The 24,020-nt window shown below is 40.1% G+C and overlaps 2 protein-coding genes across 5 annotated transcripts in view; both read right to left on the bottom strand.

Annotated features, from left to right (window-relative positions):
* The window catches only part of LOC137011295 (zinc finger E-box-binding homeobox 1-like), a 41,908-nt gene extending 39,080 nt beyond the window's left edge, over window positions 1-2,828 (bottom strand). For all 3 annotated transcript variants that reach the window (XM_067374030.1, XM_067374027.1, XM_067374031.1), the window contains exon 1: window positions 2,743-2,828. In XM_067374030.1, the coding sequence (XP_067230131.1) occupies window positions 2,743-2,800 (58 nt within the window). In that variant the 5' untranslated portion in view covers window positions 2,801-2,828. The remainder of the gene's footprint in view (window positions 1-2,742) is intronic.
* Window positions 2,829-6,762: 3,934 nt separating this feature from the next.
* Window positions 6,763-24,020, bottom strand: part of gli1 (GLI family zinc finger 1) — a 55,979-nt gene continuing 38,721 nt past the window's right edge. For both annotated transcript variants that reach the window (XM_067373051.1, XM_067373052.1), the window contains 11 exons: window positions 20,709-20,908; window positions 16,339-16,440; window positions 16,053-16,251; window positions 15,793-15,934; window positions 14,747-14,854; window positions 14,475-14,612; window positions 13,361-13,510; window positions 13,112-13,276; window positions 12,213-12,449; window positions 11,806-12,118; window positions 6,763-11,113 (listed from right to left, as the gene is read on the bottom strand). In XM_067373051.1, coding sequence (XP_067229152.1) covers window positions 8,658-11,113; window positions 11,806-12,118; window positions 12,213-12,449; window positions 13,112-13,276; window positions 13,361-13,510; window positions 14,475-14,612; window positions 14,747-14,854; window positions 15,793-15,934; window positions 16,053-16,251; window positions 16,339-16,440; window positions 20,709-20,908 — 4,210 coding nt within the window. In that variant the 3' untranslated portion in view covers window positions 6,763-8,657. The remainder of the gene's footprint in view (window positions 11,114-11,805; window positions 12,119-12,212; window positions 12,450-13,111; window positions 13,277-13,360; window positions 13,511-14,474; window positions 14,613-14,746; window positions 14,855-15,792; window positions 15,935-16,052; window positions 16,252-16,338; window positions 16,441-20,708; window positions 20,909-24,020) is intronic.

Genomic DNA, 24,020 nt, shown 5'->3' with positions numbered 1-24,020 from the left:
TTCATATCTCACAATTCCGACATTATAACTCGCAATTCTGACTTTACAACTCACAAATTCGACTTTATAACTTGTAATTACGATTATATATCTTGCAATTCCGACTTTATATCTCACAATTCCAACTTTATATCTCGTAATTCCTGCTTTATATCTCGCAATTCCTACTTTATATCTCGCAATTCCAACTTTATATCTCGCAATTCTGACTTTATAACTCACAATTCCAACTTTATATCTCACAATTCCCGCTTTATAACTCGCAATTCCGACTTTATATCTCGCAATTCCGACTTCATATCTCACAATTCTGACTTTATAACTCACAATTCCAACTTTATATCTCACAATTCCCGCTTTATAACTCGCAATTCCGACTTTATATCTCGCAATTCCGACTTCATATCTCACAATTCCGACATTATAACTCGCAATTCTGACTTTACAACTCACAAATTCGACTTTATAACTTGCAATTACGATTATATATCTTGCAATTCCAACTTTATATCTCGTAATTCCGACTTTATAACTCGCAATTCCAACTTTATAACTCGCAATTCCGACTTTATAACTCGCAAATCCGACTATAAAACTCGCAATTCTGACTTTATATCTCACAATTTCGAGAAAAAAAGTCAGAATTGTGAGATAAAAGGTCGCAATTACTTTTTTTAATGTTTTATTTCATGACAGAAACAAGCTTCCATACTGAAAGGTTCTTTGGGGAACTAAATTGGTTCTTCTACAGCATTGCTGCAAAAAAAACTTTTTAAATCTTTATTTTTAAGAGGATGATGTTGATGATTAATGTGATTCTCTACACCTGTGTGAACTTGAGGAGAAATGACTTTATAATCACCTGATTCAAACACACAGACTGAAGCTTGATTAGATGACACTTTGATAGTTTGTGAACTGGCATATTTAAAAGTCGTATTTATACTAGTGTTTGTAAACTGACCATCGAATGCAGCTGAAATCTCAAAAACCATTGTACTTTGTTTTTGTGCATCAGCGGCTAATAGAAGAATTAAGGAAGCAAGTTCATAAAGGGTAGGAGACATCTCTCACCTATACATGAACACACACAGGGCGAGTGTGTTTGTGCATGTGAGGTGACAGGGTCGTCTTTAACCCGTTAGCTCTGGGGATCACACACGGGTGTGAGCTTGACAAAACTGACACTTATGCCGCATTCAAATGAGGAACTTCTCTAACCACACACATGTACTCAAATACACACTGTCCTGTGTGCAAGTCGAACAAAAACTCTTCAAATCATCTGTAATGCTACAACTGTTAAGAGACACAATTGTTTGCAAAGCACATTCGCACTTCTTCACCTTTTCTAATCGCATGGGAGCTCACTGCTGAGAACGAGTGTCTCGCATTCATGAGCATCTACACGCAATCTACGAACAAACGCGGTGTGGATGAAACGTGAAATAAAGAGGCCTCAATCTGAAGATGTTCAGTGTTGTTCTCACTTGATAAGGAACTGTTACTATAGGCCTAAACAGAGCAATATTTCTTCAAGAACGACAAAGGTACAATCTAAAAATGCAGTTGTTTCAACCCATGTTTGGTTCAAATATGGACAAACCCAAACATTGCTTTAAATTTGTAAATTAAATTTTTGGGTTTATCCATATTTGAACCAAGCATTTTTTAGAGTGCACAACAGTGTTCTTCAAGGACAGGACATTAATACAAAAATGTAATACGTTTAATCATGCATATTTAATTAAAATCAAATTTAAATACGATCTGAATACACTCTAAAAAATGCAACACAAGTTGGGTTGAAAATGGACAAACCCAGCGACTGGGTTAAATGTTAAATGTTTGCTCAACGTCATGGTCAGTTTTATTTAACTCAACTATTGTTTAAAAATGATTATATGACTGAACCCAAAATTAAAAAACAGACACATAATTACTAGAGGAAACAATAATAATCAAAAGGTGAACATTTATGAATTACGTAATTTAATAAATGCTTATTGTTTAATTATTATTAATTAAACTTACTGTAAATGTTAATTGAACATTGTCAATTTCTAACATATTTTGGGTTCATTTTAAGCAAAAAAAAATACAGTCATTTTTAAACAACAGTTGAGTTAAATAAAACTACCAAGCAGGTTGGTCAAACATTTAACCCAACCTCTGGGTTAAAACAACCCAATCGCTGGGTTTGTCCATTTTTAACCCAACTTGGGTTGTTTTGCATATTACATTTACTCATTTAGCAGACGCTTTTATCCAAAGAATGACATAAATCAAAAAAGTCAATTTCAAAGTCTTCTCAATAGCCTATATAATAAAATATTTAGGTTAAATAAAATCTCGATGTTCTTATTAAAAATCGTTTAATTTAACTGACAAATAAAAATCGAAACAATTTTTGTCCATTGTTAAAAAACATACAAAACACGAGGATATTAACCCTGTGAGGAAGTGCAACAAATAGTGCAGCTGAATGTAGTAAAGTCCTTGAAAATGTGATGCTGAGGACTGCAGAAATGATGCAAAGCGGACCGCAAGTTCTGCAAACTAAGAAAAATAAACGTATTAAAGTAAAGCAACATGTTTCCCATGTATAATAGTTTGGGAAGCAAGTTAGCTGTTTTGACGCTAAGTCTGTAAACGGCGTATTAATCCAGTTGAATGACTGCAGAAATAAACCTGGACAATTTACAAACTTCACAAGGAAACTGTGTTCAGTTCAGTACCGACCTTGGTTCCTCCGCGGGTTCGCCTGTTTCCTCCGTTTTCCTCGGCTCCTCTCTGCCATGTCGTCGCCGTATTTGCCCGGGGATCGCGCGCACGGATCGGTTGGATAAATGACTGAAGTGTCGCTCCGCATCGCTCGCGCCCTACAGCGCGTGACTGCAGTAGCGCTCAAACCCGCGTCGCGATCAGCAGCGGCTTTGGTGATGTCATCGGAGGCAGGTCTGGTGTCAGCCCGTGTCAGTGAAGTGTGTTGAAGAAAGGAGAAATTGTGTACAAGAAAGTGTGTCAGCTCCTACTTTTTGTTTGTTTGTTTGTTTGTTTTATTTAATGTTCATGTCTTATTTTTCTGGTCCGTTAAATCCTGTCATGATGTGGAGATATATATGATGACATAAACTATATTATATGGAGATTGTAAGGAATTTCACCAGCTGTGTTTTGACAATAAAGTGATTTGATTAATAAATAAGTAAGGTTAGGCCTAAGTTATATTCGCCATTTTGAAATCAATTCATTATGCGCGCGAAAAATCTGATTTAATAAAATATAAAGCATATTGATTTAAAAACCGTCAGACTCTTAATAAATGTACATATTTTTTATGTTCGCAAAAGTTGTACATTTTTGATTGATTTTACCTGTAAAAAAAAAAAAAAACTGTTTTATTATGAGCGAATCGCACCTGTTCTCGCACCCCCTCCTGTTGATCGCTGTAGGAAGTTTTGCATTGTCACCTCTTTTGTGCGAGTAATTGAACGGTAATCTGTTTAGCAACTGAAAAAGAAAACATCAGAAAACTCAAACACACCGTTTTAGGACCCCTACCTTGGCATTCACACGCACCAACCCCCACCTGAACGCGCAGCGGTGCCAGAGCGCGCAGTGTCATGATAATGCCCGCGCAATACTTCCTGAGGTGCGCGAGGCTTGATCCCTAAAAGCTTCGAAATAAATGATTTTTCCCCTTTAAATTATGTTAATGGTAAGTAATTCTGCTTTCTATTTGATGATAGCTATTCTTCCGCTTTCTTATTATTATTAATATGTAATTTTGTTGTCTTGCGTTAACCAACAATTTAAAATTACTATCAAAAATAACACGCCATCTGTGATATATTACATTATTTTCTGCTATTTGAAAACTATCGATTATATTCATGTTGTTTTGATTCATGTCTATTTTCCTGGCTCGCGCCTGAGGAAAAAAGCGCGGCAAGGCAACGAACTTGATGGATTCTGAGGGGAAAATATCTTTTTATCTTAATCGTTGTTTTTACAACAGCGGAAAAAAAAAACTTTTCTTACAGACATTACAAGAAAACCCACAAATATTACCACAGAGTGACCGAGATTTAAAAGAAAAACGGTTTGTATAGTTTTCTTGGATAGTTTGATTAGCATAAACGTCGTAAATTAAGTTGTAAGGCTCACGCTTATCCATGACCTGTATTTACTTTATAATCAGGATTTTTTTTATTTTTTTTGCATTTATTCTACATAAGATGACAACAGGATGTGTTTACAGCTCTTATAAAAAAATACTGTACCACAGTGATATCAGATGAAACTGTACTTTAATTTCCATTAAAAAACAGCATGATTACCATATTAATTTACATAGTAATCTTAAAACTAACACTGTATTATGGTACCTTTTAATACTGGATCCTGTGCCAATAAAGAGCAAAATGCTAAGCTTGTGTTTGTTGTTTCTACTGGACATTTGTTTTTTAGGGACATAAAGTAGAGAGTTTCAGGTGGAGAAAGCCAGAGAAAAGGAGAAGGGATGAGAGGTCACAGTCCTTTTGTCCAGGAGAGGAAAGGAGATGGAATGGGTCATAAACCTACACCCTGCTGTGGATGTAAAGACACAAAGAAAGCCTCATTCACCTCTGCCCCTGTAGATGATAGTAAGGAAGTGTTATTTACATTAATGTTAAACGTTGTCTCTTTATGTGCAGACAAAAAGTTCAGTTTGCTGTGTGCAGCGAGCCTAGAAACAGCCGGTAAGCGCAAGAATCTGGGCACCAAATGGTCTCCAACACCTCGTACGCACTGAGGGACGCCCTAGGGTGGGGTGTCCCGTGGGGTTTCCTGCGTGCAGGAGTTTGGCAGGGGTTCAGAGAGGGAGCAAAGGGAGGAGTCTTCTTTAACAGCATATTAAACAGGAGTTAATTATATGCCAACCTTTGTGACAAAGAGAATAAAAAGCCTCGACTTGAATGGCAAACCAAGAAAAGAAAAGTCATTATGCTGGTTTCACTTCTTTGCATGTGAAAACCTCAGCGCTTATTTTGCCATTTCCATTTGTATCAGCAACCTCAGCTCAGTAGATTGTGGCTTAAGTAGATCTGCTAAACCTCTGCACTCTCTTTTTAGAAATCTTCTGAAAGCTACATGCAACAGATCTTAAACAACTAGTACATTTGCTATATATTGGTTATTGAGTGCATATGTAAGGGTTTGCATTGATCTTTGTTGTGTAACAGTTCATAGACATCACAAAATAAACATTTTAAATTTGCTGCAATCACAAACTAGACCTTTTTTTGCAGGTTTGAAAAATGACAGCAAAAACCACTAATGATGAAGGAGGGCAAGATGAGAGATGGCTAACGGTGGTCAAGTCACGAAAATGAGGATGGGAGCAAGGTAAAAGAGGACCGGCCAGTTATATAGCAAAAAACAGATGGGAGACAGGGAGAATTGAGTCAGCGGAGTTGGCGATGGCAGTCGAGGGCAGGTCTTCATTGGTTACACGCCGCACACAGTATTAGATCCGTGGGGCCGAATCAGGGTACCAGGGACTGAGAGCCACAGCATTATACACTCAAACACACACACTGGCATGTAGTCCAGGAAAATCTTTCTTTTGATCTTATAATCAGGGACAGGGAAAGGCCAAGTATGGAGAGGATTAGCTTTGTCGCAGAGATTTCAGTATGAGTGAGCAAAAATGTTCTCTTTGTAACTAAAGGAGGAGGGATCTAATATGCCAGTGTAACACAAACCCTGTGTGTGGCTCTCAAGACTTAACAAAGATCGTGAGCTGTAGTGCTGCCGCCATCTAGAGGACATCTGACGTGCTTTCACCTTGAAGGATTAGTTCACATAATTTACTCGCACCCGTGACATCCAAGATGTTCTTTCTTCAGTCGAAAAGAAATTAATTTTTCTCCATATAGTGGACTGCACTGGGGTTCAACGAGTTGAAGGTCCAAATGTCAGTTTCAGTGCAGCTTCAAAGAGCTCTACATGATCCCAGACGAGGAATAAGAGTCTGATCTAGAGAAACCATTGCTCATTTTCTAAAAAAAAGTAAAATTTATATACTTTTTATCCACAAATGCTCATCTTGCACTGCTCTGTTATGCGCCACGCATTACATAATCACGTTGGAAAGGTCACGCGTGATGTAGGCGGAAGAACCGATCCAGTGTCTGCAAAGTGAACGCTCAAAGACTCAAAGACTAAGTCAAAAAAAGGTAAAACAACGATGTCAGATGATTTTGAAGTTGGAGGAGAAAATGAGATGGAGTTATTCGCCCTACCGCGTGATTATGTAATGCGTGGCGCATCACAGAGCAGTGCAAGATGAGCATTTGTGGTTAAAAAGTATATAATTTTTTATTTTTTTTAGAAAATGGCCAATGGTTTCTCTAGATAAGACTCTTATTCCTCGTCTGGGATCATGTAGAGCTCTTTGAAGCTGCACTGAAACTGACATTTGGACCTTCAACCCGTTGGACCCCAGTGAAGTCCACTATATGGAGAAAAATCCTTGAATGTTTTCCTCAAAAAACATAATTTCTTTTCGACTGAAGAAAGAAAGACATAAACATCTCACATGAGGGTGAGTAAATTATCAGGAAATTTTAAATCTGAAGTGAACTAATCCTGAAGCATTTAAAAGGCACTCAAGTGTGTCATGTGGTTGTCCAATATTTTCAGTGTTTTCCAGAATGGTATGTGGATAAGAATAAAGAAACATTATAGTACAACACATCATCTTCTTCCATCACAGGCTCTGTTTATTTATAAACTGGTATAATATAGTACCTTTGTACAAAAATGTAGAAAATGGTACGCAAAAATATCACTTAGTTTCCTTGTAAATAGATGAGATAAATGCTAATATCATAAATCTGTTCCTACTTTATGAACTTTTGCCAGCAAAAAGGTTTGAGTGAACTGTGACAGATATAAAAACACACAGAAAAGCAAAAACCACAAAATGTTTTTTTTTTTTCTTTTAAAAAAAGAGGAAACATTCTTTATCACAGCAATATGGAAGCACATGATGGTGTTTCTTGCAAGTATCAAGTGTGGCCTCGTCTCAGTGCCAGTCGTCTTTGGTATGCCCACAGAAAGTGGAAACACTGGGATTTTTAAAGGGTTGTGTCCGTACCGCACCCCTCGATAACACTTAAATGATAAAAAGATACTTAAAATGAGTTAGGCACAATGTAGACAAAGTGTTGAAATAACAGAGGACTTTAAACCAAAAGCTTGACAAACATCAAGTACCTGCACTGTAACTTTCATACTATGTGGAAACTTTAATAAAAATTCATCACTTCTCCTCAGCTCAGTGCTGTTGTCAGTGCAATGCATATGCATGCTAGCTTGGGTTATGTGGTGCAGCGCAGACTAAGAGAAACATTACGAAAAAAAAACACAACTCAGTGCCGTTACCCTTTAACGTATCTGTCTGAAAGCAGACTAGTCAAACAATCAGAAAACAAACACTACAACTTTGAATGAATATTATGATTCAAAGCCACTTGTCTAGACCTAGAGCGATAATTGACAAGGCTTTAAAATACTGTTCTGTAATCTGCCATTATGATAGTAAGCAATGAGTTTTAATGAGAAAACCCTTTCTCTTAAGCCCAAAGTATACTTTTTTCATGTGCACAGTGCATATAACGCAAATTTCATCATCATAGCCCCTTTTTTCTAACCACATGTAGTCTGCATGCATAGCTCGCACATGTGCCTTGAATTTTTTTGCACTAATTAGTTGGTCCACAAGGTGGCACTGACCTGGCCTTTTCATGGTCGAAAAAGAAATGGACGGCACAACAAACTCCAAAAGACGGAAAAACAATAAACTCCCGCTTGTGTGAGGAAGTTCAGAGATACACAGAACTCTTGTTTAAAAGAGTACAAAGACGTTTTTTATTGCTCAAAACTTCTGGAAAGAAATAGCGCGGACGAAATGTAAATTCCGACTGCCTGTGTTCATGCTCACTGTCAAATGGAGTATACTTTGAAAGGCTATGCATTGGACTGTACTCATACGCTAGGTGTTTGTGTCAAGCTGAAGTATACTTTGGGCTTCATACTGTGTTTATCTATCCATCCATGTATTCTTGTTTTCTCCAACTTGTTGTACCTGTGAGGAATCAAAGATAAGAGGCCACAATGGTCAAAGGCACTTGAGTCCTGTCTTTACCAATACTTTTAGAGAATGTGCCTACTAGCATCTTCCTTTACACATTCACTCACTTTGTATTTCAGTCTTCTTATGTGGTGTTCATGTGGCTTTTTTGCCAGTCCAAGTCCAGATATGTATCAAAAAGTAAATTTTCTTTGATTCTATCTTCCCACCAATTATAATCCAAAGCTCATATTTACATTTTTAACAAAGACTTCCATCTTAACAGTCTCACAGTAGTGACTGGAATGCCCCTTGAGTAATAATAGTCATTAGGCCTCTGGTAATGTTTAGCAACATATTTCACACACAAAACTCTTACGCAAAATCTGCGAGATCCCATGTAGGACACCAGCAGAACCATCAGTACGTGGCGTGCAAACGAGAAGAGGGACGTTCAGAGGAACCTTTAGTGTTGTGAGGGCAATAGTTTCTGAGTCCAGGTGCTCACTTTGGCCCAATTATATGTAGAAACACTTTAAGATAACGTGTTCAAGTACTTGTTCTCCCCGGCTAGGGACGTCAACATTGAGGTCATGTCGCCGATTGCCATATTAGAGAGGCCACTTGGAAGGGTGATGGAGGTTTGGGGTGTGGTGAGACGGGAGGAGGTCTGAGAGGAGCACTGGTGGTGTCCCAGTGGTGGGTTTATTGGACTGTAAGATGAAGGCTCTGGGTCATCGATGATGGAAGCAAAGTCAATCTGAGCGTTCTCCAAGTCCAGGTTTTCTAAGGCATTGGACATGGGTGCAGGGTCCGAGTAGGCCATCGATGTGGGTTTGGTACTAGGGTCTATCCCTGTAAGGTGTTGCTGGGCCAGACATGGACCATCCTGAGTCTTCTCTACGTCATGGTGCATGTGTATCTGGCCTGTGTAATACATGGGATTGTTGTTATTTGTGAAGTTTTCTGAATGCTGCTGCTGCTGCTGTTGAACTGGTGGGAGCCGCACTCCTCTTCTGGGACTGGCGGTGGAGTGGACCGGGCTGAGGTGAGGTGGGCTGCCCAGGTAAGCCCCACCTGCCTGCTGGGAGAGGCTGTTCTGGCGACTCAGAGGCTTCCGTCCCTGAGGTGGTCGTGGCACCATGTCCGGCCCGTAGCAGGAGCCCTGCATCCCGGCTGTATGCTCCTTGACAGAACTGGGAACTCGGTTTTGTGGTGGGCTCATCAAGTTCTGATTCGGGAAGCCTTGATAAGTGTTACCGGGGTAAAGGTTCTGGTTAGCTTGTTGATGCTGTGGGCTGTGCTGCAGCATCGCCGTTGGTCCTCCCATGTCTATGCCATCAGGCTTCCCGGAGAGACCATCGACTACCCTCTGCTCCTGCTGCTGTTCCCATAGGAGAGCCTGCTGTGACTGCACGTAGTTCCTCACCATCATCTCTTTCATTTGATGCATTGGTGTCTGCGACCTGCGGCTCTCTGCCAACGCAAGATTTATTCCTCCGCTGCTCGGGAACGATCCCGCCTGGCTTTGCTGCGGAAGTCCGGCTTGTGTTCCCATCTGGCCATGATGGAAGTCACAGCTGGCATTGGAGGACCTTCCCATGAGCCCTTGGCTTTGTGGTGGATATCCCGGCATATTCGTATTATGCCGATGCTGGTGTAGAGGTTTGGTGTTCTGGCAGGAACTGGATCCTCCCATGGATGGATGGAACTGTTCAGGTTTTACAGTAACTCTTTGATGGCCAGGGTCAGATGCAGGGTCGTATACGCCCTGTTGAAGGTAATGCTGTCCTTGCATGCCTGCACCCTGATACTGCATGCCGGTCTGAGGGCTGTGGAGCTGGTTGGTCTGTCCCCAGGGCCCTGATCCTTCGCCTTGACTAGGATAGTGTGGACCGGATGGGCTGAGTTGACAGGTGCTCATGCCATACTCAGCTTGCTGTAGAAGATTGTTTGCAATGTCAGCCTGACCCATCACCCCGGTTGCACAGATCTCCTCACTCTGGCCCTGGTAGGGACCTTGCATTTGAGACTGGTAGACTTGATCCATGCAGCCCAAGCCTTCTTGTCCAGGAGACAGTTGACTGGCATTGTGAGGGTGGTGCTGAGTTTGCTGGTAGCCCATGTAAGCTCTGTCTCCACCCTGGATCAAGTTGCCCTGCTCTCTGCCTTCAGTGTTCCCGTGAGGTTCCATGGCCATGGCCTCCATCATGACATTTTCAGTGATGCTCGGTGGACGAGGTGAGTACATGTGCCTGCTGAGAGCGGTGTCAGACCCACACTGCTGCAGCGCGTTGCGGCGACTCATGAGGGACACGTTGCTCAGGCTATTAAAGCGTTGCACTTTGGGTAAACCCTGCGGGTCAGCCCCTGAACGCACTGGATCGCTGGCACGTCTCGTGTTGTTGCCGGGTGCCTGATGCGGATAGATCACTCCCGTGCCGTATTCGGCATTAGCACTGTGCCTCCTCATGCCACCTTGCTGCAGAAATGGAGGAAGAGGCTGGCCATGGCATTCCCTCAAGAATCCCACATGTCTGCCAGGGGTGCCAGGTTGGTCCATGTTGGGTAGTGGGGTGGGCGGTGGGCCACCTGTTGCCGCTGCATATTTAGCCTTCAGACTATACTGCTGCGCAGGAGTGAGACTCGGAAGACCTGGCAATCCGCCAGTGTTCTGGCACGATCCGCTTCTTTGGCTGTTCTGAGGAGACAGTGGATCACCGGGCACATCAGTCCCCATCACAGACTGGCAGTGACCCACCTGGGACACTTCACTGGAGCGGCGACTTGACAGGTAGGGCGAGACCATGGAGGAACGGCGGCTCACTGTGTAGGCAGAGCTGAGGCTGCTGGTGCCGCTGCCGCGCCGATCGTTCGGTGGGCAGGACATTCCCATTCCGCTGACTCCTCCCAGATCAGGGGCAGAAAGCTCCATTACCCGCCGGTTGGAGAGCAAGGGTGAGGGCGCACACATGCCCATCATCTCTCCTGCTGTTGAAAGGAGCAGAGAATAAAGCAGAGTTAGTATGAGAATTACTCAATGGCAGAATTTCTGGAAAAGAACGAGGCTAGCAACGCTAAGGTCATGGGTTTGATTACTATAACATGACAACCTTAAATGCATAAAATGTCAAATGCATAAATGTAAATTGTAATTGTAAATGTAAAGTTCTGATGACCTAGCACAATAAAAGTTTTTAATGCAATAATAATTTGCAGTGTTTGTACATTTTTGTGGTTAGTTTTTATCATTCAACAACATTTTTTTTTTATAAATTAATTGCAATAATAAATTGCGATGAGCATTAATTTCTGCAGTTTTTATTTAGTCATATTTGTTTTAGTCATTTAGTCTTTTTTTAAATATCCTGTCGAGTCATATTCATTCATTTTAGTCAGTTTTCATTTTTGCATTAATTTTAGTTGATGAAAAAAATAACATTTTACACTTTCTGGCTAGCACGTAATTGTGTCATTGTGTGCAGGTTGTAATATTGTTTATGTTGTGCATCATCTGATTACTTTTGTATGTATAGCATGCATTTGGATGAGTTAATCAACCTGCTAGCATCATCATTATGCACATTTTCGTTATGGCTGAGGAAAACAAAATGCCATTTTTCATCAGATTAACACTGACTGCAATCAAAAATCAAACATGCTTGATTTGCTTTGTCTTTCACCTGAGAGAGCCGGTAGTTTGTTTCCTCCACTCCGCCCAGGTGGCGTCGGTCGGCGAATTTGCTTCAGTTTGTCAATCTTCAGGTTCTCCAACCTCTTCAAGGCCTGTACGGACATGCACATTCCCCCCGACCCCACGCCACCACTGGACTCGGCCACACCAGTGTTCCCGTTCTCCTCTTGTGTGGTCAGGTCCTCGAGACTGCCCGCTGCATTAAGGTTCATCTCCACACCGCTGTCGTTGTTGTTGGCGCTCCCCAGTGGAGAACGTTCGCTACTACAGGACGACTGGCCACCAGGGCTTGGCTGAGATTTCTAAAGGAATGAGAGAGAAATGATTCACTTGACTATCCATTACAATGAGCATTGTGCTAAAGTTAAAAATGGTAAGTCAATGTTCTTGTCTTACCAGTGTGGTTTCCGGAGCGAGTAATTTGCAGTCCTCTCTGCTTCTCTCCTCTTTTTCTATCAGAAGTTCAGAGCTTTGACCTGCAGGGGTCAGACCTGGAGGACGTGGGCCGGTGTCTCCGCGGTGCTTTTTAGTGATGTGAGCCTCAGGTCCGTGTACCGTCTTCACATGCTTCCTCAGAGAGCTCGGGTCTGTGTAGCGCTTTGTACAGCCGGGAATCTTACAAACGTACGGTTTCTGAAGGCCAGAGAGAGCAGAGCATGGTTGGCATGTAAACAAAAGTTTGGAAAGAAAACACATTTGTGAACTACTGATTAATTGATTTTAGTATTTCTCCTCCAGCTTGGCATGAATTTAAGAAAGAATGTCAGCTTAGACTATTAAATGTATTGAGGCATTTTTATGCTGCTGTATTTATATCATGAAAAGTGTTACACAAATACTTTGAAATGAAAAATAAATGCTGTTTGAAACTGATGCAACCAATTAAAAGATTTATAGATGAACCTCAAAAGTTGTATCGAAGTGCATATACATTATAAAATACAAAAAAGCAAATTAACCAGCAGATAAACGTGTAAAAAATGTTTGTTAAAATAACTTACATTTTTTAATAACACATTGGTGCAATAATAAATTGCAATCATTGTACATTTTTTAGTTTCAGTGAGTTTATGTCTTACAAAAAATTGCATTAATTTTTAATCGATTGCAATAAGGATTTTTATATAAATTAATTGCAATAATAAATTGAGATCAGTGTTTGTACAGTTTTTTGGTCAGTTTTTGTCTTACAACAAAATAATTGCAATAATTTGAACTGCATGTTCATTACAAAAGAAAAAATGCAACACACAACCAGCAGATAACCATGACGTATATTCGTAACCATGACGTACCTCATTGGAGTGTGTTCTGTTCTGGTGCTTGGCTCTGTCTGATGCGTTGGAGAAAGCCTTGTTGCAGCCCTCGTGTTCACACACGTACGGTTTCTCGCCAGTGTGCGAGCGCAGATGAGTCTTCAGGTTCTCCAGACGCGAGTACGCTTTATTACAGCCTTCGAACTGATGCACACGAACATAAACATTTATATTCAGTTGTTTTCAAGAGAGTTCAAACAGAAGCCATCGAACAGAGATGTAACTCACAGTGCACTTGTGAGGTTTCTCGCCGGTGTGTCTGCGCATGTGGACCACCAGCATGTACTGCGCCTTGAAGGGCCTCTGCTCTCGAGAGCAATCCTTCCAGTGACACACGAACTCCTTCTTCTCCCCGTGGATGTGCTCGTTATTGATGTGCTGTGCAAGAGAAAGAGAAATCATGACACAAGAAAAGGGATGCTTGACGGAACACCTGGTGCACGTGTTATTTATATACTATTATAGCAGAATTAAAATTTATTTGTATTTTTATGTGATTTTATTTAACACTTTACAATAAAATCCCATTAGTTAACATTGAGCAATTCATTTGTTACAATATTTAGTAATCTTTGTTAATTATAGCTTGCCCCTATTTGGGCACGTCGTTTTTGCGTGTGTCCCTTTAAATGCAAATGAGCTGCTGTTCCAGAACAGGGCGGAGCTTTAACAGCTCAACAACAACAAAGCTGGAGAATCTCACGCAGCCAAAATGAGGAAAGTGTTCAGCCTTACATTGTTCAAACCGGAGTCGACACTGATGGAGAGACTCAGGAAGAAGTTACAACTTTTAGAATGAAACTGGACGTTTCTGAATGGTTAGTGGATAAATTGATGTAGTTGCTGTGGAGTTGATTCAATGCGATTTCTGTAAAAGAAAATATCTTTCTTTGCATTGAACTTTGAGCGTCGTAACTTTGCAGATGTTGTTTATGATCGAACAGAAACATTAACATTAACATTCATGTGAACTAATGTAGTTAATGTTAAACCTTATTGTAAAGTGTTACTATTTTTAATATATTTCAATTTAGCTTTATTATTTTTCTCCAGTTATAGTAAGTAGAATAACAACACTGCCTGTGTGATTTTTCAATCTGAACGGAACGAGATTTCAGAGCTTCAGAGGAAGGGGAAATTGATTTTCTTTCTGTTTATCACACAAATCTTCATTACTGACTTGCCATATAGCATACAAGTCATGTGGACTGCTGTTATGGTGCTTTCATGGCTTTTCTTCCTTTTTGGAGCTTGTCAGACAAAGACAAAATGTGAAACAAAATGTGAAACAAAGTAGTAACTGGAACGACAGGTGAGTAAATAACTCTTAAATCTTTCTTACATGCACGAGTTGCTCCTGAGTGTCGAACTCTTTGCTGCAGCTTTCCCAGTGGCAGTTGGTCTCGTAGATGGCCTCTGGTTCAGGTTTCTCCTCTTTATCCAGATCATCTCTACCTTCTAATAGACCCAGGAGAGGATCCTGCGAAACACAGCGCATGAGCCTAACAGTGAGCCTCATGTCGGAATCACATAAACATTCACGAGTATATACAGCCTAACTTCTGGAGGATGTGAACATGACGTAAAGTATTTTCCGATTATTCCAAACATTACCTGGGTTCCAGTGGAGGACGGACTCGCCACGTCCCCCTCCGAATGCTCCTCCAGGCTCTTGATGTTAATGCTGTCCATCACGCTTCCCAGAACCGGTTCTGTCTTCAGCTGAGGACATACAGCAGGGTTATTATCCTCAACTAACACTGAGACATTTTCATGAACTGACTTTAAAACAACCTGTACTGCATAGAGTGCTCTAGAAATAAAGGTAATGTGATTTAACAACTGAAATAAAGCAAAAATAAAATATAAATATTAGATAAAAAAACTTAAGTTCAATTTGAGGTACTAAAAGTATTAAAACTAAAATAAATACAAATAAAAGCTAAATATAAAAAATGATAACACTTTAAAATAAGGATCCATTTGTTAATATTCATGTTAATTTCGTATTTAATAAAACTCATTCAGTTCATTGCCAGGGCAACATTTTATGATTTTTGTTTATAAATAAAAACTAAAACTCAAATAAGAAATTTAAACCTAAAAATTAAACCTAAATAGTAGTATAAAAAAAAAACTAATAAAAATTATGAATACTCATAAAATTAAACTATAAAATTAAAAGCTAATTCGAAATATGGTAACAATTTTCAATTAGGTCTCGTTAACATTAGTTAATGCATAAACTAAAAATGAGCAATATAAATAAATAAAAACTACAACTGAAATAAGAATAAATTAAACCTAAATAGTAATATGAAAAAAACTAAACGTTATAAAAATGACAAAATTACTAAAAAAAGTAACTAAATATAAAAGTAAAAAAATAAAAGCTAATTTAAAATATTAATAAAAATGGTAACATGTTACAATATGGGACATTACTTAGTGGAGAATCATTCTAAAGCATTAGTTAATATTAAATTTCAACATTTAATAATATAAAATCAAAACTTGTGTCTGTTTATATGATTTAAAAAACCTGAACTAACAATCAAGAGTTGTGCTTTTATTAGCTATCATTAAGATAAACAAACATGATTAATGCACTGACACACAGAGCACACGACACTGACAGTGACGGACGGGACGGCTCTCACATGTGTGTGTTTCGGAGGGCCGTGAAGTCTGGGGTTGTGCGGTGGCAGGCGAGGTGGAGGCCCGTGGCATGATGGAGAGCTGTACATGTTCCCCTGAGGTCTGGACGGGTAGTTCATGGAGCTGGAGAATCCCAAAGAAGGACTGAAATCATAAGGAACACGTGGAAATGGATCAGGTTGTAAATGAAGCCAAGGTTCCTGAAAATTTCAGTTAATGGTATTGCATTGGATTGCAGAGGCGCTGTAACGCAGATCTTCACCTCATGGTGCCCACAGACAGATGCCCGTATGAGCTGGCAGCATTCTGCCCACAGCGAGAGTTGACAAAGGCCACCAGCGAGTTGGGCGAGGTGCGTATGACGGTCTGCAGGTCCACGCTGGCGTCGGACAGGGGCGAGATGGACAGCGCACGCTTCTTACTCAACTTCAGCATGGAGCGAGGGGTTGAGAAACAAGATGCTGTCGGACACATTAGAGAATCGTGAGAATGTGTTGTTAAATTATCAAAATAGTAACTATAAATATTTTTGGGTTGGTCCGACTCACCGTCTCCTGATCCCATGTGTTCAGATCCTGGCTGGTGATGATGAGACAGATTGTGATGAGATGACATCATGCTCTGGTTACAGTAGGGGGCGCCACTGACACCTAAAACAACAATAAAGATCATGGGCCTCATTCATAAAACATAAGCAGCAAGAATTTTTGTTTTAAATCGTTCGTTCGTAAATTTTCTGATTTATGAAACTGTTCGTACAGAGCCTACATGCTCATGTGTACATGCAGTAAAAAAAGTAAATCATGCACATGATTTACTAATTTGTTCCTTTTGCCAAATCACACGCAAGATTTACTATTTCGTTCCCTTGATTTGCTAAATCGCATCCACGATTTACTATTTCGTTCCCTCGATATACTAAATTGCACGAAAGATTTACTATTTCGTTCCCTTGATTTGCTAAATCGCATCCACGATTTACTATTTCGTTCCCTCGATATACTAAATTGCACGAAAGATTTACTATTTCGTTCCCTTGATATGCTAAATCGTACACACGATTTACTATTTCGTTCCCTTGATATGCTAAATCGTACACACGATTTACTATTTCGTTCCCTCGATTTACTAAATTGCACGAAAGATTTACTATTTCATTCCCTCAATTTGCTAAATCGCACGCAAGATTTACTATTTCGTTCCCTCAATTTGCTAAATTGCACGAAAGATTTACTATTTCATTCCCTCAATTTGCTAAATTGCACGAAAGATTTACTATTTCATTCCCTCAATTTGCTAAATCGCACGCAAGATTTACTATTTCGTTCCCTCAATTTGCTAAATCGCACGCAAGATTTACTATTTCGTTCCCTCAATTTGCTAAATTGCACGCAAGATTTACTATTTCGTTCCCTCGATTTACTAAATTGCACGAAAGATTTACTATTTCATTCCCTCAATTTGCTAAATCGCGCGCATGATTTACTATTTCGTTCCCTCGATTTACTAAATTGCACGAAAGATTTACTATTTCATTCCCTCAATTTGCTAAATCGCACGCAAGATTTACTATTTCGTTCCCTTGATATGCTAAATCGTACACACGATTTACTATTTCGTTCCCTCGATTTACTAAATTGCACGAAAGATTTACTATTTCATTCCCTCAATTTGCTAAATCGCACGCAAGATTTACTATTTCGTTCCCTCAATTTGCTAAATTGCACGAAAGATTTACTATTTCATTCCCTCAATTTGCTAAATTGCACGAAAGATTTACTATTTCATTCCCTCAATTTGCTAAATCGCACGCAAGATTTACTATTTCGTTCCCTCAATTTGCTAAATCGCACGCAAGATTTACTATTTCGTTCCCTCAATTTGCTAAATTGCACGCAAGATTTACTATTTCGTTCCCTCGATTTACTAAATTGCACGAAAGATTTACTATTTCATTCCCTCAATTTGCTAAATCGCGCGCATGATTTACTATTTCGTTCCCTCGATTTACTAAATTGCACGAAAGATTTACTATTTCATTCCCTCAATTTGCTAAATCGCACGCAAGATTTACTATTTCGTTCCCTCAATTTGCTAAATCGCGCGCATGATTTACTATTTCGTTCCCTCGATTTACTAAATTGCATGCAAGATTTACTATTTCGTTCCCTCGATTTACTAAATTGCATGCAAGATTTACTATTTCGTTCCCTTGATTTGCTAAATCGTACACACGATTTACTATTTTGTTCCCTCGATTTGCTAAATCGCATCCACGATTTACTATTTCGTTCCCTCGATTTGCTAAATCGCATCCACGATTTACTATTTCGTTCCCTCGATTTGCTAAATCGCATCCACGATTTACTATTTCGTTCCCTCGATATACTAAATTGCACGAAAGATTTACTATTTCGTTCCCTTGATATGCTAAATCGTACACACGATTTACTATTTCGTTCCCTTGATATGCTAAATCGTACACACGATTTACTATTTCGTTCCCTCGATTTGCTAAATCGCACGCAAGATTTACCATTTTGTTCCCTTGATTTGCTAAATCGCACGCAAGATTTACCATTTTGTTCCCTCGATTTACTAAATTGCATGCAAGATTTACTATTTCGTTCCCTTGATTTGCTAAATCGTACACACGATTTACTATTTTGTTCCCTCGATTTGCTAAATCGCATCCACGATTTACTATTTCGTTCCCTCGATTTGCTAAATCGCATCCACAATTTACTATTTCGTTCCCTCGATTTGCTAAATCGCACGCAAGATTTACCATTTTGTTCCCTCGATTTACTAAATCGCGCGCATGATTTACTATTTCGTTCCCTCGATTTACTAAATTGCACGAAAGATTTACTATTTCATTCCCTCAATTTGCTAAATCGCACGCAAGATTTACTATTTCGTTCCCTCAATTTGCTAAATCGCGCGCATGATTTACTATTTCGTTCCCTCGATTTACTAAATTGCACGAAAGATTTACTATTTCATTCCCTCGATTTGCTAAATCGCACGCAAGATTTACTATTTCGTTCCCTCAATTTGCTAAATCGCGCGCATGATTTACTATTTCGTTCCCTCGATTTACTAAATTGCATGCAAGATTTACTATTTCGTTCCCTCGATTTACTAAATTGCATGCAAGATTTACTATTTCGTTCCCTTGATTTGCTAAATCGTACACACGATTTACTATTTTGTTCCCTCGATTTGCTAAATCGCATCCACGATTTACTATTTCGTTCCCTCGATTTGCTAAATCGCATCCACGATTTACTATTTCGTTCCCTCGATTTGCTAAATCGCATCCACGATTTACTATTTCGTTCCCTCGATATACTAAATTGCACGAAAGATTTACTATTTCGTTCCCTTGATATGCTAAATCGTACACACGATTTACTATTTCGTTCCCTTGATATGCTAAATCGTACACACGATTTACTATTTCGTTCCCTCGATTTGCTAAATCGCATGCAAGATTTACCATTTTGTTCCCTTGATTTGCTAAATCGCACGCAAGATTTACCATTTTGTTCCCTCGATTTACTAAATTGCATGCAAGATTTACTATTTCGTTCCCTTGATTTGCTAAATCGTACACACGATTTACTATTTTGTTCCCTCGATTTGCTAAATCGCATCCACGATTTACTATTTCGTTCCCTCGATTTGCTAAATCGCATCCACAATTTACTATTTCGTTCCCTCGATTTGCTAAATCGCACGCAAGATTTACCATTTTGTTCCCTCGATTTACTAAATCGCGCGCATGATTTACTATTTCGTTCCCTCGATTTACTAAATTGCATGCAAGATTTACTATTTCGTTCCCTTGATTTGCTAAATCGCATCCACGATTTACTATTTCGTTCCCTCGATCTGCTAAATCGCATCCACGATTTACTATTTCGTTCCCTCGATTTGCTAAATCGCATCCACGATTTTCCATTTTGTTCCCTCGATTTGCTAAATCACACGCAAGATTTACCATTTTGTTCCCTCAATTTACTAAATTGCACGAAAGATTTACTATTTCGTTCCCTCGATTTACTAAATTGCACAAAAGATTTACTGTTTTGTTCCCTCGATTTACTAAATTGCACGAAAGATTTACTATTTCGTTCCCTCGATTTACTAAATTGCACAAAAGATTTACTATTTTGTTCCCTCAATTTGCTAAATTGCACGAAAGATTTACTATTTCGTTCCCTCAATTTGCACGAAAGATTTACTATTTCGTTCCCTCGATTTACTAAATTGCACGAAAGATTTACTATTTTGTTCCCTCGATTTACTAAATTGCACGAAAGATTTACTATTTCGTTCCCTCAATTTGCTAAATTGCACGAAAGATTTACTATTTCGTTCCCTCGATTTACTAAATTGCGCACAAGATTAATTAATTTGTTCCCTCAATTTATAAATCATGTGCATGATTTAACAAATCGAGGGAACGTATTATTAAATTATTTTAAAAAAAATTGTAGCTGAGAGTTGAAAACTGTTCAACTGTGGATAAAACGCAGCGCTCATGACTGTCACTTTTTACCCAGCCGTCCAATCACAGTGGAGGAGGGGCGGGACAAATACTACACTGACCAATCATCCTACTTCTACAAAGACTGTACAATAATGGAGAAATTAATATTCCTGGTTACTGCATTTTTATATTCAGTAATATTCTACAAAATGAGATACAAGTAACCAAAGCATCTCAGCTGAGCACTCTGAAGCGCCACCAGCTGGCCGGTTTCAGAAGTGCACCAAATTTAATCCTAAATTTTGAGATTAGACCACGTCCAATAATCTGATATATTATTACACTGTCTTACTAATGACCGCCCAGCTCAATTAATGTGTGGCTTCTGATAAATGAGTGATTTATGATAACAGCACTCACTCTCGGGCGGCGGCATCCCACGATGTCCCATCATGCCGTGCGGTGGGGGTGCATGTGGCGGCCGCATGTAGGGGTCCATACAGGCTCCAGGGGTCATGGAGGGGTTGTACATCTCTCTGCTATCCGGTGGCTGACCACTAGGGCACGCCACACACACAGACGACACCTCGCTGTAGGGGGATCTTACTGACGGAGCCAGTCTACAAACACACACACATATATACACACTTATTACATATACATACATATATATATAAACTTTAATTGATATGTATTTGATCTTTATTATACTGGTATATATTTGATCACAGCATTACGAGCTCTAGTACTAGAGATGACTGACTTAGTACTGAAGTGGAGAGCATGAGTCCGGGTTTATTGTGACTCCTCCGTATGGCCACCATGAGGCGCCACTTCCTTCTGCTTCTCTTCAAACTTAAACCAATGAAAGACTAAGAACGTCAGTGGGAATCCCCAGCATTCCTCTATTTCAATATCTTCTCATATTGATGACAGTTTTGTTCCCTCTTCCTCTCTTTTGCTCATCTTCTGCCTCTCTTCCCTGATGTTGTGTGATGTGTGTTCAGTGACGGTGGTCTCACTAATTCCCTCTGAACATTGTGTGTATTCCGGAGCGGTTTAATCTCCTCACACTAATCCAGCACGTCTCTCTCTCTCTCTCTCTCTCCCCCTGAACCGCTGCCTTTCTGTCCCCCATGAGCCCTTTCTCTCTCTCTCTCTCGTCACACTGCTGTGGATCTGTTGTTCTCTCTTGTGCAAATTCCTTCTCTCGCTCTCATCATATTCTTAATGAGCGTCTTTGTCTTGTTTTCCGGTAATAAAATCTAAACATTCCTAAACAAAGATGCATTTATCTGATAGGAAAAGCTGTTACTGAGAGGTAAATATTAATATTTAGACTTAGAAAATTTATTAGATTATTTACTAAAATATTTATTATTATTTTTTAGAGTATCTATATTGAAAATTAGATTTTTTTTCACTTGTTTTTTAAGTGTGAAAACCAAAGCAAAAATTCTCTGAAAACCGTTTGAATTTATGATGTTTTAGGGATGTTTGTGCTGGACAAGAAGAAAAACATTTTTGAGTGATTTAGAGAGTTTCTTTCCTTTGAAAAACTTTCTAAAACACATTTTTTGTAAGAACTATTTCATTCAAATCTGCCTGTTTTTGTTTGGCACGACCGGATAAAGTTGTTATTCTAAAATTGAACTCTCATCGTCTGTCTCTCTCTCTCTCTGAAGTAACCTGAGTCTGGTTTGGTCAGTCATGCGGAGAGTTTCTGCTCTCTGACCAGTAATAAGCAGCTGGGAGAGAGAGAGAGCGAGTGGTTGACGGCAGCTCAACATGGGTGGCATTCAGCAGGAGGAGGAGCCTTAGTGAGAGGAGGAGCCAGAGACCAATGAGATCATGCATATCATTAATATTCATGATCAGAGACAGTCAGCTTCAAATGAAAACAGCCAAAATTAACTTGACAGTAACGAATAGATTGAGAAAACTACCAGCTATAAATTATTCTAACAATATATTTCTTTAAAAGAAAATTGCAAATGTTAAACTATAGTTCCTAACAAAGTTTTAAATATCATTTTTCTTCATTGGTAAATCAAAATAACTTCAAGTTTACTAACTGAGTGATGTACCCTATATAGGGAGCGTGTGTGAGTGATGTACCCTATATAGGGAGCGTGTGTGAGTGATGTACCCTCTATAGGGAGTGTGTGTCAGTGATGTACCCTATATAGGGAGTGTGTGTGAGTGATGTACCCTATATAGGGAGTGTGTGTGAGTGATGTACCCTCTATAGGGAGTGTGTGTGAGTGATGTACCCTATATAGGGAGCGTGTGTGAGTGATGTACCCTCTATAGGGAGCGTGTGTGAGTGATGTACCCTCTATAGGGAGCGTGTGTGAGTGATGTACCCTCTATAGGGAGCGTGTGTGAGTGATGTACCCTCTATAGGGAGTGTGTGTGAGTGATGTACCCTCTATAGGGAGTGTGTGTGAGTGATGTACCCTCTATAGGGAGTGTGTGTGAGTGATGTACCCTCTATAGGGAGTGTGTGTGAGTGATGTACCCTCTATAGGGAGTGTGTGTGAGTGATGTACCCTCTATAGGGAGTGTGTGTGAGTGATGTACCCTCTATAGGGAGTGTGTGTGAGTGATGTACCCTCTATAGGGAGTGTGTGTGAGTGATGTACCCTCTATAGGGAGTGTGTGTGAGTGATGTACCCTCTATAGGGAGTGTGTGTGAGTGATGTACCCTCTATAGGGAGTGTGTGTGAGTGATGTACCCTCTATAGGGAGTGTGTGTGAGTGATGTACCCTCTATAGGGAGTGTGTGTGAGTGATGTACCCTCTATAGGGAGTGTGTGTGAGTGATGTACCCTCTATAGGGAGCGTGTGTGAGTGATGTACCCTATATAAGGAGTGTGTGTGAGTGATGTACCCTCTATAGGGAGTGTGTGTGAGTGATGTACCCTCTATAGGGAGTGTGTGTGAGTGATGTACCCTCTATAGGGAGTGTGTGTGAGTGATGTACCCTCTATAGGGAGTGTGTGTGAGTGATGTACCCTCTATAGGGAGTGTGTGTGAGTGATGTACCCTCTATAGGGAGCGTGTGTGAGTGATGTACCCTCTATAGGGAGTGTGTGTGAGTGATGTACCCTCTATAGGGAGCGTGTGTGAGTGATGTACCCTCTATAGGGAGTGTGTGTGAGTGATGTACCCTCTATAGGGAGTGTGTGTGAGTGATGTACCCTCTATAGGGAGCGTGTGTGAGTGATGTACCCTCTATAGGGAGCGTGTGTGAGCGATATACCCTCTATAGGGAGCGTGTGTGAGTGATGTACCCTCTATAGGGAGTGTGTGTGAGTGATGTACCCTCTATAGGGAGTGTGTGTGAGTGATGTACCCTCTATAGGGAGTGTGTGTGAGTGATGTACCCTCTATAGGGAGCGTGTGTGAGCGATATACCCTCTATAGGGAGCGTGTGTGAGTGATGTACCCTCTATAGGGAGTGTGTGTGAGTGATGTACCCTCTATAGGGAGTGTGTGTGAGCGATATACCCTCTATAGGGAGCGTGTGTGAGTGATGTACCCTCTATAGGGAGTGTGTGTGAGTGATGTACCCTCTATAGGGAGTGTGTGTGAGTGATGTACCCTCTATAGGGAGTGTGTGTGAGTGATGTACCCTCTATAGGGAGCGTGTGTGAGCGATATACCCTCTATAGGGAGTGTGTGTGAGTGATGTACCCTCTATAGGGAGTGTGTGTGAGTGATGTACCC

This window comes from Chanodichthys erythropterus, chromosome 21 (assembly GCF_024489055.1).
Source record: "Chanodichthys erythropterus isolate Z2021 chromosome 21, ASM2448905v1, whole genome shotgun sequence".
NCBI classification, from domain to species: domain Eukaryota; kingdom Metazoa; phylum Chordata; class Actinopteri; order Cypriniformes; family Xenocyprididae; genus Chanodichthys; species Chanodichthys erythropterus.
The sequence above is the reverse complement of the archived record's forward strand: the minus strand, read 5'-3'. Positions and strand labels throughout refer to the sequence as shown.